At 34.2% G+C, this 15,180-nt stretch overlaps 1 protein-coding gene across 3 annotated transcripts; it reads left to right on the forward strand.

Annotated features, from left to right (window-relative positions):
* The first annotated feature begins 1,455 nt into the window (after positions 1 to 1,455).
* On the forward strand, positions 1,456 to 6,341 carry LOC109337608 (protein LIGHT-DEPENDENT SHORT HYPOCOTYLS 10-like). 3 transcript variants are annotated; one of them, XM_019574611.1, is made up of 2 exons: positions 1,456 to 2,055; positions 6,214 to 6,341. In XM_019574611.1, the coding sequence occupies exon 1, from the start codon at positions 1,469 to 1,471 to the stop codon at positions 2,015 to 2,017; it is 549 nt and encodes a 182-aa protein (XP_019430156.1). In that variant the 5' UTR covers positions 1,456 to 1,468; the 3' UTR covers positions 2,018 to 2,055; positions 6,214 to 6,341. The 3 variants fall into 3 exon arrangements, with proteins under 3 accessions (XP_019430156.1, XP_019430157.1, XP_019430158.1); XM_019574612.1 differs by having other exon boundaries at positions 6,226 to 6,341; XM_019574613.1 differs by having other exon boundaries at positions 1,456 to 2,049.
* Positions 6,342 to 15,180: the final 8,839 nt, after the last annotated feature.

Consider the following 15,180-nt stretch of genomic DNA (forward strand, 5'->3'; position numbering starts at 1 on the left):
CTCCAAACTAAACAAAGTTTCTGATGCACTTATCCACATGCTTGATCAATTGAGAGGGCCAAACATAAACATGAAAGCTATAAACAAGCATACTCTGGATGATAGACTTAACAAGCTCAACTCTTCCCATTACTGAGACAGACATATATACCTTTCTTGATTGTGATAATCTAGTACTTTGGTTTACCACTAATAATGCATATACTCTAGGGTTTGTATGGATACTCTATAACTCTTTTTGACAATGACACCCATAACATATCTCTTTAAAGATTAATCAAAGGCTGATAATATCTTGGTATATTGAAAATACTATCTGCATGTATATTCTATATTTACTAATATATAATGTCATGGTATATGTTATTTTCATTTTTTTAAATTGTCAATGCTCATCTGTTACTATTTCTGGTGGTAATTAAAAAAATGTAATATGACAATTCTTATATATTAAATCTTCTACCGTCTCAAAATTCATCTCTTCATAATTTATATGAGACTTGTTGGATATCCATAAAAGAATATATATTCTTTATCCATAAATAAGATAATACTTTTGATTAAGAAAAAATAAATATAGTGTGGGTTATTTACTATTAATAAAGTTGTTATTTTATAAACTATAAAGTGAGTAGGAAATAGTTAACTTATCATTTTGTCATTGATTTCATTTAAAATTTTAATATACTAAATAACAAGATCTAATGCATGTTTACTTCCACATTTTACTTGAGTATCTCTGTCATAATTGCAAGGGTTAATACATGAAAGAGTATAAAACCATAAATATTATTAAAAAAATTGTGAACAAATTTGTAAGAAAATCTAGGAAGAAAAAAGAAATTCTATGATGGAAAATAATGTTTTAGCATAGAGAGAAGTAGGGGATTTAGTTTTCCAATGTTATTTTTTCTTTTTGTATTCTTTAAAAATACCGTAATAAAGCACTATTTAATATAACAGATGAAAAAGGAAAGAATTAACCAAATGTAATTAGTAAAATACCCAAGTTTTTCAGAAGAATCCACACATATCTTTGGAATGGAAAATGTTTTATTAATTAAGCTAAAATATACCAATAGTGTAGAAAAATTATATACTATATGTTTATTGTTCAGTATTTATTTTTAATTATCATCATCTTTTCAAATAAAGTAATACAAATATAGAATGAAAGATATATTAATAATTAGTAAATATTTACATGTATATTGCATAAATACTACATACTATCTACAAAACATTAAAATATTTGAACTACCCACTGGAGATAATAGTGGAAAAAGCTAAATTAAAAGGAAGAAAAAGATGAACATAATATGGCCCATAAAATGTCTACTCAATAGTTCAATCAATGATGTGATCTCTATCTTTCTCCACTCTCTTCTCCTATTCATTTCACCTCCTTTCTTTTTTGCTTCTCCTTAATTAGAAAAACCAAACCCTTCAATCTTCATTATTCTTCACCATGATGTCTTCAAGTGGTAGTGGAAAGGGTTTAGCATCAGAAGGATCAAACCTTCCAAGTGTTTGCCATCATCAACAGCTTCAAAACCCTGAAGGGACACTTAGCCGCTATGAGTCACAAAAGAGAAGGGATTGGAACACTTTTGGGCAGTACTTGAAGAATCAAAGACCTTCAGTTCCACTTTCTCAGTGTAATTGCAACCATGTTTTGGACTTTCTTAGGTACCTTGACCAGTTTGGTAAGACGAAAGTTCACCTTCTAGGTTGCATATTCTATGGGCAGCCAGAGCCACCAGCACCTTGCACATGCCCTCTAAGACAAGCTTGGGGTAGCCTTGATGCCCTTATAGGGAGGCTAAGGGCTGCTTATGAGGAAAATGGAGGGTCACTAGAGACTAACCCTTTTGCAAGTGGCTCAATCAGAATGTACCTTAGGGAGGTTAAGGAGTGTCAAGCTAAGGCAAGAGGTATCCCTTACAAGAAGAAAAAGAAGAACACAAATCCAAGCAAGGGAAATAATGAACCAAACTCTACCATGCACTTCTCTTGAATATTCATCATTCCCTTCAGGGGTTTGATCAAGTAAAGGTAATTAATTCCATCATCTCATCATTCAGATAGACTTTTTTTGCTTATGATTATTAACTTTGTGGTGCTAGCTAGGATGCAATTGTATTGCATATATAAACCTAAAAATAACTAGGTAGATTGTTTAATTTACATTGAAATGTTTATAGGATTCAATTTTTGGATAACAGACTACAAAAAAGATAGAACTCACCAATATGTACAAACTTGTATCCTGGTATAGATTTTATCTTTAGATTATGATTACAATATGTGAAATTATTCTGGTATAGGTTTTTCATTTAAACTAAGTTGGTTTAAACAAGTTTAGTTTATAAAAGAATATATAAATAAAAAATATGCAAAACAATCCCAATCATCATGCACAATAGCAAATTACACATCCTAAAATCATGAATCAAACCATGTCTCACACAAATCAAAATAAAGTAAAAACAGAAAAAAATAGCAAATTAAAACTAGTTAGAATTAAATTTAAAACATTATTGTAGCAATGGTATTTGGTATGTACCAAAAAAAAGGTTTGGTATTTGGTATTATAGCATATCCTCCTAACGAAACAAGAATTTAACTCGTACGGATATCAATCAGACTGTGAACAAAGTTTGAGTCTCTCTTTCTATATATAGTATTCATAATATCATGTTTTTGTTAGATTGCTATTCTGAGCTGATTATAGTGATTAAGATACAAGCATGAAACTAGTTATGTCATTGGTCCATTTTATCGAGATTCTTTTTTAACCACAAAGGCTATGTTAGTATTTTGTTTTTTATAGAATGTTAGTATTTTGTTATGGATACAACTCAAAACTAAAATCTTATTCGGCTTAAACTTTTTACCTAACAAATGTCTGTTGTTGACGGTCTAAGGAGAATTTTCACCTTTATTGCGTTTAAGGTATGGTTAGGCAACTGATCACGCAAAAAAGAAAAGAAAAAACACTGTTTTATGTCACTTCAATTAAATATTTGTGATTTCAATGTTGTCTTCTAAGATTCTTCAGATTTTGTCCCATGGATGTTCATTTGAGATATAGATGACATGCTTTGTTAGGTTACCACTAAGCTTCAAATAAACAAATCATTGAAATCATATCAATAATTAAGGTTGTAGGTAACGTTGAAACCACTCATATAGAGATATAAAATTCTTGAGAATACAAGCTTTTTCCACGCTTTTGTAATAATACTAACAAGGTTATGATTGAACGGAATATCTTTGGAATAGATGTTGGAAAACCTGATGCAAATTCAAGATAATAATATTTAGAGTTAATTACACTGACATTCCTAAGTTTGAGTGAAAATCACCTCTCACTTTTTTACATTTATACAAACCTCTACTAATTTTTATACTTTCATTACACTAATCACCCTTGCATGAGAAATAAGTGTAATCTTTTAAACAAAAAACGTGATAAATGTAATTAAGTTAAACAAAACATGATATATTGTGAGAAAAAATTCAAATAATATACAAATAAATGTATCTTTATTATTTTTGATTACAAAATGCATCAACAATTCTAAAGATATATTGTTTAAATCGCTCTTATACTATATCCTAATGAACCAAAAATAATAAAGCGGTACCGACTCATATATTATTTGGACTTGTCTCCACAATATACCATGTTTTGTTTAACTTAATTGCATTTATCACATTTTTGTTCAAAAAAATACACATGCATGGGTGGTCAGTACAATGAAAGTACAAAAATTAGGGGTTTGTATAAGTGTAAAAAAGTGAAGAATAATTTATATAATTTCACTAAAACTTAGGAAGTATTAGTGTAATTTACTCTAATATTTATTATCCTTAACAATATCCACCATCCTTACCTCTATTAGGCCCCAAGTATTGCTATCTTTAATGTAGAAGACCCATGCAATGATGATTATTGGATTGATATGCATTTTTTCTTGTTTTACTTCACTGTTATTTTTTACCATGATATATATATATATACCTTGATTAAATCATATTGTCTAGCATCTAATTCTGTGGTACTATAGGTTTATTGACCCCTTTATCAAAAAAACTGTTGTTTTCAAGTGTACCTTAACCATTAATTAGCTTAATTTTTGGAGCAACTTGTTTTTGTTTGGAAAATCTTTAAGCCTTGTGATTCCTCCCATCACTTCACGTGTTCTTGTCTGCCGTTAATTTAAAGGCATAACTAGTAAATTCGGCCTATGTTATTTTCCACTTTCAACTTAGGGTGGAGAGTTTGAATGTAGTGATAATGAGGTTGAAGGTCGAATCTTGCTCACTACAGATATTAATATATTAACATTTATCAATAAAAAAATCATATAAGTTTATTCTGTTGCAAATAGATCTTCTGTTTTTTAAAGACAGTTTAAGTTATTTTATGTTTGTGGTCTATAAGTTATTCTTCATTTGATTTGAAGCCTAGAATCTATTTTTTAATGTGCACTTTCATAAAACTATGAAATGATTTTGTAGATCATTATATTTTGAACTCAATGACATTAAAAATGTGAATTTTAGTTGAGAATTAAGAGAGTTGTGAGTAAAAATGTATAACTCTCATCAAACTATCTTATAACTCCCATTTTTTGGATGGTGGAATTCGAATCCACAACCTCCTACACTTTATTCTTTACAACCATCCTCTTCACCATCAGACTACCTTATGACTCCTAAATGCTAAAGATGTTAACCGATACTTGATTCATACAGAAGGTTGGGGGAATGATAATGACAAGATTTAATAATATAAATTCTGACATTACTCACTTATCAAGAATTTTAACTATTGAGTTAGCTAAATACCTTTAAAGTAACTTGTCAAAACTTATATTAAGTGCACATGTGATTCTTGAAGCATAAAGATTATACATAAGTCTAGATTATTGAGCTACGTAAAACTTTGGGAACTCTTCTTCAGCATATAATATAAAATGTCTCCTATAGTACAGTTAATTTAATTTGTCTGTACGGCTTCTGATCAATGGCAGCAAATGGCGACTTAGGGTTTTTTGTTTGTTTGTATTCTTGTTCTAGTCAAAGTTAGTGAAAACTATTTGTCGGCAGATTTTGTTACTTGTAGTGTCACCATTCAAGTTTATAGTAAAAAACTATTGATATTTTGTGGCATAAATTTGAAAAATGTCACCGAAGTATCAATCATTAGTATACACGAAATAATTTTGATATTATGAACACATTTTTGCTAATGTTTGCCTGGTTCAAAGATGAGCGAAGTGCCATATGGATAGGACTTAAGTAGTTAAGTTAGTATTCGCTATATATATTCTTCTATTTTCACCTGCCACGTGAGTCATAGATTGATTCTTAAATTTACAGAATATATTTATCATGTTCCTAATTATTGTCCATGGGGAGCTTCAAATCAGAGAAGTGAATTTCAACAAGCTCAAGCAAAATAACTATAATAAATACCAACAAATGGTTGATCTAATAGTGTAAGACCCGTTAGATTATCAGGATGAATAAAATGTCAATGATTTGATTCCTATGAGTAACACTTGTTGGGAGGGACAACCATACACCCAAAATAAATTAGTTCCTTACTCAAAAGGTAATGAGAATATGGAGACTCGTGAAACAAGAATATTGTTGTGAACCATAATTTAAAACCGTGAATTACCAGTTTATCCTAACTCATTAAATAGATAGCTGCTTGGTAATGGCACCATGTTTGAACTCCCTAGCTGGTCCAAAACCACATAACCATCCTAGCTTCAAACTGTTAATTGGAGATCCTTAGCTGTATGCACGATTATTCTAATTAAAGGGCACTGAACCCTTCTATTCTCTCATATGACTTTTTCATGGCATCACATTGTGCCTTAAATTGCAGCCTCAACCGTAATATGTAGTTGTAATATTGCTATTGTAGAAATCTACAATTACATCATAATCACAATTGAGATCGCATTTTCCTGCAAATGTGATTAACCCAATATAACTACAACAATAATTTAATAAGCTATTAGATGTGAATTAGTAATATTCTGATTCAACAGTTACTTCAACATTTTTGTGCTTTGCCTCACAAATTAAAATTTGGCTCATTTAGAAAAGAAAAAATGTTTGTTTACTAAGCCATAACTATTATTAGTATTATTGTTATTTTAGAAGAACTAAGCCATGAATGATTATTAGGTTTGTTTGCAGGAAAATATAATCAAATTGTTGGAGTTCTTTACAAGGCACACTCATGAGAGGTTTGGTTTCTATATTCTATAATATGATGGCATGCCACTTTTTTTAAGTTCATATTTGATGTAAGCGGAACAATATAATCATCATATAACCGTTAGTTATTATGCAATGCTTATGTTGCACTCAAACTTCGATTATATGTATGATGTATACATATATAGCTGATGCCCTTTTTTGCATGTATTTTTCGGATTGGTTCCATTGAAGTGTAAGGTGTATTGTAATGATGTTGGGTTCTTATACTCTTCCAAATATTGTGAACATATATATTTTGCTTTTTCTCAATATATGTTGTTAGAATTGGAAATCAAGTCTAAGTATCTCTCAATTCTATATCTTTTGATATTTAGTATTATGCACATATCGTTAGGTGACGTAAAAAATTGAGTAACATAACATCATTTTAAAAACTAAATTAAAAAGGAATGGAGAAAAAGAGTTAAAAAAATATAAGTAATATATAAGAATATGGTTAGAAATATAATTGAGTTTCTAAAATATCAAAACATATGCAAAATAGTGAATAATACTAAATGAAGACCAATGATAGTTTTCAACCCTTTGTGCCAAGCTACAAATATGTGTTGACTGCATAGGTATATCCATAGTTATAAAAACCTTATTATATGAGAAGGTTTAACCAGTGTTATAAAACTCGGCTCGAACCGGCTGGTCAGACCGGTTCAACCATGAACCGGTCATCTAATCGGTCTGAGTCTCTCATCTAACCAGTTTTGTATCAAAATTGGTTTAACTCAGTTAGTTTAAGCGTAAAACTGATGATTTGGGTGATCGGACCGGTTGGACCGGCCGAGTCAATCAAAATTAAAAAAATAACCAAATTGATGAGGTGAAAAAGTCAAATATTTTTAATTTATATGTAATTATCTTTGTCACTTGTTATCTTACGTTATAACGAAATCTTTGTTGTTTAATTAAATTTTAAATTTATTGTACATTTTTGTTGTAGTTAAAGCATAGTTTATATATTATTTGATAATTTTTTCAACTTGCTTGTGTCATTTTATAGTATTAAAATTTTCTTTATTGATTGTTTAATTAGGTACACTAATGTTTTTAAATTTTGAGTATACAATTATTAAATGTTGTTATACAGTATTATTAATTTTTAGAATTTTAATGTAAACCGAGTTAACCGGTCCAACCGTTGACCCACCGATTGGACCAATGACTCATTGACCCAATACCCTGACCGAGTCATTGACCGGTCCGAGTTTAATAACACTGGGTTTAACTGTAAGATTGGTGAACTAGTCTTCATATTGACATGTTAAAACAATTATACCTGTCATAAATTGTAATAGTCCAAAACGGACAAACATGCCAATTTTTATTTAAACTATACTAATCAATTTTCATTTAAATTGTTTTTTATGAAATTGACTTAATATTTTCCATAAAATTATTGCGAATGATTGAACATGCAACAACTATATTTGTTTATGACCTACCACTAAATTGTACATTTTGTATTAACAAATAATATAAATAAAAATATTTATCATATTTTTAATAGTTTTTTAAGATTAATGTTAATATAATATATATGTAGAGGAGGAATCCGTTTACACCCATGTTAAGCTACACTAGTTACACTCAATCTCAGTCATTCATTTTCTTAAATCCAACAAACCAAATTAGTGAAACTTAAATTTCTTTTTTTCTCTCATCATTTATTTCACTCATCTGGTCCGTTAGATTTAAGAAAATGAATGGTCGAGATTGAGTGTAACTAGTGTAACTTAACTTAAGTGTAAACGCATCACTCTTCATATGTGTATATCTAATTTCATCAGTATGTGATTTAATTAGATAACCATCAATTAAACTAGTATATCTTCATATTAGTACATAGTCTATTTGATTAGTGATACAATATTAATAACATTAGGTATATCAAGAGGCTTTGAAGAATGATAATAAATTTATGAGTGTATGGTCTTTTCTAGGCCCCAACCAGGCAACTGAGCGATCCAAATGAAAGAGTTGTTGACTGGGCAGAAATGACGAGACAATATAAGGACTATTTCTCACATCCCACTGTCACACCGTCTGAACGATATAGACATCTGCCACCTGCTATATGCTATCTACACTCTACTATACCTTTCAGTAGCAGATAGAATGGACCTATGGCGTGACGACACATACTAGTACAAATATAAGTCAATTGTCCATCGAGTATAGACTTGTCAAAGCTGTCTGACATGGGGAGAACAATATTTGCTTGTCCGGGGAAGATTCGACAAGCCGTTTAGTCGGTCAGACCAACAACATCTACAAAGGAACATTTCCCATACCTCTCCACTATAGATTCCCCCTTAAGTAAGTTACTTACTCATAGATACTCTTATACTTACTTATTATCCTCTCTCTTACTTATATAATATCCTTGATATTACTTTCTCATATTCTCTATTTCCTACAAATACTAATTTGATGGGCAGAGAATCTTTTTAGGTACCTCCCCCGATGCAATCAAGCTACTCTTAAGGGACACTAGAAGATTCCTCACCTAATTCTACTTATCTAGACCCACATTCTCAAGACTAAAAAACACTTATCATAAAAAAATAAATATTGGTGTTATAAACTTTGAAAAAAAATAGAATAATGTTAATAACATAAATATTAATAAATTGCAATATGTTATAAATTGAAGTATGATATTATCCATCTTATTTTTTAGAATGTCCTTTTAAGCACAAGAACAAAATGATATATCAAATCAAATAAGAAAAAAAAGTTAATTCATTTAAATTTAAATTTTCCTTTCTTAATTTGATTTAATTAGGTTTAACTTTTGCAACAAAAACATAATAAAGATCAGTAAATTTTAAACAGAACTAAAAGTTAACATGATTGTTTACCATAAAGAATGTCGCGCAACCAAGTTCAACTATTACAAATTCATAATGTATTGATGATGAACATACAAAAGACCTTTCTACATGAAGTAAAGAATCATGATCATACACTATAATGATGATTATACTTTGACATGTAAAGTTTTTTCCTCAACGTGAAGCCTATATTATCATTACTATAAATTGAAACAATATGATTTATTCTTGATAATGCCCAAAGATTCATATATTAAAGTGAAATCACAAATTATATTGTATTATGACGTGAAATTTCAATATAAATATTGAGATTTAGTAAATTAGTTATGTTAAAAATCATATAAGTAGACTTGATATCACATCTTAACTAAATATAAGTCATTTAATTTATGAATTTGATAGAATTGATCATAAGAAGTGTGTTAAAAAAATATAAATCAATACGAAATGATATATATTTTAAAAAATAAATTAAATATATTAAAATTTAAATGAGAATTTTTTAATAGACAAATAGGAGTAGTTATTTGATATACATAAAGGCCAGTCCAAGCCATATTAACCCAAACCTTTATGGGAGCCTATTTTGACATGTCTAACCTATTAGTTATTGCATTGCCTAAATTTGGGCAAAATTGACCTCATTGATAAAATTTGCATACATACATAAAACAATATTTACTCCAACTAACCATGCTAAAATATTCTATCATCAATTATATTCATGGATAAAGTATTAATATTTAAATATTTTCTAATTGTTTCACTTATACATCTTATTTTTATAATCTCCATATTCTTTTGGGAAGTGTGTAGTAATAATTAGGAATGAAATGAGCATAGATGAGTTCAAATAGACTAATGCACTATTCTTACATGTCTCATTGTTTCATTTTTGGGTTTAAACCTACCCCAGACCCATGTAGATACTCGTGAGTCATTAGATACCTAGTGGATCCACAATACTTATAAATTGAAAAATATTAAAAATAATTGTAATTTATACAATTGTGGGAGTGATAAGGCGATGATATTATGTAAATATCTGATCTACAAGAAGAAGGAACGAGGCAGAAACAATTACTAAATAATTCCACCTTGTATTAACTAGTAGGGAAAATAAAAAACAACATTCATCATAGCTGCTGCTAGAGGCTAATAGGATATATATAACAACTCCTATTAGATTTAGGGTTACTCCTAAAGTTGGGCCTTATAGCTTGGCTCAACTGATACATTAATTAAAATATTACTTCGTAATAAAATTAGATAACCATTTAGGTGGTAGCTTGTTCCTGGTGGGCCTATGAGAGAATGTTGAAGTTGGCCCCATATCATTGCCATGCCCTGGGAGAACAACCTTGTCCTCAAGGTTGGAATTATGTGGGTCGGATGGTTGGGCTGGGGAATTAGTGGGTAATAGGATATTGGGCTGGTGGAGCGGTTGGGTTGGATTGGGAGGCTTGGGCAAGGGATTCTCAACGGTTGGAAGGGAAGCGTGGGAATCGTGTGGGGCCCTAAGGGTGGGTGAGTAATTAATTGGTGCAGGTGTTGGGACGTGTGTGGGCAGGGATGTGAGAGAATCCAGCGGTTGGGAGGGTTTTGGGGACTGTGAGTGCAGGGGCACGGGGTTTGAGGATAGATTTGAATTTTGAAATTATTTTTGGGTAGTGTGTGCAGTGAATTTGGACCGAAAAAGGGGAAAAGGGGGGAGAGAGCGTCTGCTGTGCATTTAATGGGGTGGGTGGTTGATTTAATGTGATAATATTGGAAGGTGGGTTTGGTTGGGTTTTCGGGGTGGGTAATGGGTTTGTATGTGGGTCAGGTGGGTGGGTAAACGGACTTTGGGTTTTGGGCTCGGGTTCATCTAACGGTGGGTAGTATTTTGTTTTGTTTAGGTGATTGTTGTGTTTGCTGAGTGAGTTCTATGTCACCTTCTTTCTCTGTTACTTTTTTTTTCCTTCAAGTGCATTTCCCTTCCTCTGTCTTGGTAGAGTGGAGTTCCCTTTTGTCTGAGTGAGAGTAACTGGTCCCGTAGTGAGTTGGACCGTGGCACGGTTGTGCTTGCCACGGTGGTGCATGTCAGCGGAGGTTGCACGCCCCTTCTCCTTTCTGTTGCCGACGGTAGGAGACTGTCTTCCTCCTCTGGATTTGTTGTCTCGGTTGGTACGAGGTCTGGAGGAAAGTTTGCAACCGAGCCGTGAGGGTCTCCAAAAAATTTCCGCAAGAGGGATACGTGAAATACAGGGTGTATTCGCATGTCCGTCGGTAAGGAGAGCTCATATGCCACTGGACCGATCTTTCGAAGCACTTGAAACGGTCTAAAAAAACGACGACCCAACTTGTGAGAAGAACGCTTGGAGATGGTGACTTGGCGGTACGGTTGTAACCGCAGGAGGACCCACTCCCCTACTTCAAAGGTAACATCTGTTCTATTTGCATTGGCATGAACCTTCATTCGCTGTTGAGCATGAATTAGATTTTTCTTTAAGTCGGCTAACATTTGTCCTCTTGTTTGCATTCTTGTATGTAATTGTTGTTTGGCTGTTGAACCCGGAATAAAGTCACGGATTGTTGGTGGTGTGCGACCATACAGGGCCTCAAATGGAGACTGGTCGAGTGAGGAGTGATGATTGGTGTTATACCAATACTCCGCCAAGGACAGATGTGCAAACCACTTCTTTGGATGGGTTCCTGTGAAACACCAGAGATAAGTCTGCAAACAGCGGTTAACGACCTCCGTCTGGCCATCAGACTGTGGATGGTAAGCTGTATTGAAACATAGTTTAGTACCAAGTAATTTGAAAAACTCTTTCCAAAATGTACTAAGAAAAATTCTATCTCTGTCGGACACGATTGATTTAGGTACCCCATGAAGACGACAAATCTCATTCAGGAATCGGTGAGCCAACGTCTCAGCCGTGAATTTGGTGGGTAATGCAATAAAGTGGGCATATTTAGTCAGCCTATCCACCACAACCCAGATTGCTATGTGTCCGTGAGAGCAAGGTAAATGTGTTATAAAATCCATTGATAAGTCCTCCCAAACCTGATCTGGAATTTTTAATGGTTGTAAGAGTCCCTGATATTTCCTTGGCACATACTTGTTATATTGACAAATTGAGCAGGTGCGGATGTAGTCCTTGACGTCTTGTGCAACATTAGGCCAGTAAAAGGAAGCTGTCAAGCGGCACAGTGTTGGTTTCCAACCCGAATGGCCGGCAAGTGGTGTTTCATGGAATTCACGGATCAATGTGTGGCGGAAATGCTCACGGGCAGGTATAAGAATTCTGTTTTTAAAGAATAATAGGTCATGTGAGAAATGGAAACGTTCCTGCCATTTATGATCGTCTTTATGTTTTTGGATGAATGCTTGGCCCTCTAGTTGAGCATAGTAGGTACGCAACTGATCCAATATCTGAGGAAAAGGTGAAGAGATTGCCGAAAACAGAAGAGGGTCAGAGTTGTCACATCTAGATAAAGCATCGGCGACACGATTAGAGGTACCACTTCTATACTTGATCTCATATTGAAACCCAATGAGTTTGGCTGCCCATTTTTGTTGTTCTGGGGTGTGAAACACTTGAGTCATCAAGTGTTTCAAACTCTGTTGATCAATATATATGTTGATTTTTCTTCCGATTAAGTACTGACGCCACTTCTTGACAGACTCAGTGACTGCAAACATTTCGCGGACGTAGGCCGAAGCATGCTGCATTCTGGAGGACATTTTCCAACTAAAGAAGGAAATCGGATGGCCGCATTGGGAGAGAACTGCTCCAATGGCAGTTGCGGAAGCGTCTGTTTCAACATCGAAAGTCAACGTGAAATCAAGCAGATGCAATACTGGAGTAGTAGTCATAGCCATTTTTAATTCTGTAAATGCTAATTCTGCTGTACTGGACCATGTAAAACTATTATGCTTTAGTAAATCGGTGAGTGGAGCGGCGAGAGAGGCGTTGTTTCTCACAAATTTTCTATAGAAGCTGGTGAGCCCCAAAAAACCTCTGAGTGCCGTGAGTGAATGCGGTTGTGGCCAATTTACCACTGCCTGAATCTTTTCTGGATCTGGTTGAACACCACTATTAGCAATAATGTGACCCAAATAACTCACTGACTTAACTCCAAAAATGCACTTTGATAATTTAGCATAAAACTAGTTAGAACTCAATAATTCCAAAACAATCTGTAGATGCTTTAGGTGATCTTGTAATGAACAACTGTAAATCAGAATATCATCAAAAAACACCATAACAAATTTTCTGAGATAAGGGCGGAGTAAATTGTTCATTGCTGTCTGAAATGTAGAAGGCGCATTGGTTAGCCCAAACGGCATAACCAAAAATTCATAGTGTCCATCAAAGGTCCGAAAAACAGTTTTGTGTGTCCTCCGGATGGACCCTAATCTGATGGTAGCCGGAGCGAAGGTCTATTTTAGTGTACATTGTAGCACCGCCTAGCTCATCTAATAATTCATCAATTGTAGGAATAGGGAAACAGTCATTTACAATGATTGAGTTTAGGCCGCGATAATCAACACAGAATCACCAACTACCATCTTTTTTTTTTTACCAATAAAACTGGGGAGGAAAAAGGACTTGTACTGGGGATTACTATTCCTTCTTGTAACATTTTTGTTAACATCTTAGTCATTGCATCTTTTTGGGAGTGGGGGTAGCGGTAGCGGTATGGTTTGGTAGAAATGGGGGAGGAATTGGGAAGGAGTGGAATATGGTGGTCTTCTGGGCGAGATGGGGGTAGGCTGTGTAGTTTTTGGAAAACAGTGTCATAGCGGTTTAGTAGGGATTGGATATTTGGGTCTGTGGGATTGGTTTGTAGGGTTGTAGTGTTTGGTTGGGGGTCTAAGTGGAGGAATTGTATAGTGTGGAGGGAGGCTATGGAATCCGTGTGAAAAAATCTGGAAAGTTGATGAAAAGTTGTGGGTTGAATAGTAGAGTGTGTGTCTCATTTTAAGGTGATGGTGTTGTCCCCTACTGTAAAAGTCATGGAAGGAATAGCAAAATCTGATATCACAGGCCTCAGTGTTCTCAACCATTCTATACCCGAAACCACATCTGCACCTTTAATTGGTAAAAGATAAAATGGAATATGAAATAGTTGATTTTGAATAGTGATAGGTGTATTAGAACACAAACCAGTGCAGTAAATGTGTGTGCCGTTTCCAACCATGACGGGAAACTTTGGCGTAGGAGATACCTCCAACTGTAAGTAATGTGCTAAACGGGGTTGGATGACATTGTGGGAACTTCCAGTATCCACCAAAACAGTGACCCCTTGCCCTGCGATAGATCCCGTGAACCGCAAGGTCTTTGGAGAGGGCTGACCTTCTAATGCCTGCTCGGACAGTTGAAAATGGATGAGTTCGGCGGTAGAAGGGTCTGGGTCAGCCTCAACGGGCTCTAATGAAATCAACACATCCTCGAATTCACCTGTTGAATCATCCGCCAAGAGGATTAAGAATTGTCGCCCTTGGCACTTATGGCCTTGAATATATTTCTCATCACAATTATAACACAACCCTTGGGCCCGTCGTTCCTGCATCTGGGACGTGGAAAGACGTTTAATTGGTATTGTAGAAGTGGTGGGGGGAATCTTAGTTGGCCCACGATGTACTGTGGCGGTAGGCTGTGGAACAAAACGAGCAGGCCTGGTATAAGTGGGTTTGGAATCCTTAATTTTGGACTCCACCAATTTTGCTAGGCCCAAGGCCTCCGCTAAATGAGTAGGCCGCAGAATGGCCAATTCTTCCCGAATTTCAGGGATAAGTCCCGAAAGAAAACTGTTAAGCACAACGTCCGGAGCAAGTCCCCAAATCCGGTTGTAGATTTTTTCAAACTGATGTTGATATTCAGCCACTGTGCCAGTTTGGCGTAGCTTAAATAACTCTGCCTGGTGGTTCTGATACGTAGAGGGCCCGAATCTGATCTCCAAGGCACAGATAAAACTTTTCCAATCAGTGAATGTTGAATTATAAAAAGGCCCATTTAAACTAGCTCATTGCTTCTCCCTTCATATAAAA

The sequence above is a fragment of the Lupinus angustifolius genome, unplaced genomic scaffold (assembly GCF_001865875.1).
Source record: "Lupinus angustifolius cultivar Tanjil unplaced genomic scaffold, LupAngTanjil_v1.0 Scaffold_9_2, whole genome shotgun sequence".
NCBI lineage: Eukaryota > Viridiplantae > Streptophyta > Magnoliopsida > Fabales > Fabaceae > Lupinus > Lupinus angustifolius.

What these genes read in the sequence shown, in the direction of transcription:
- LOC109337608 (XM_019574611.1), top strand. Translation starts at nt 1,469, where the DNA reads ATGATGTCTTCAAGTGGTAGTGGAAAGGGTTTAGCATCAGAAGGATCA.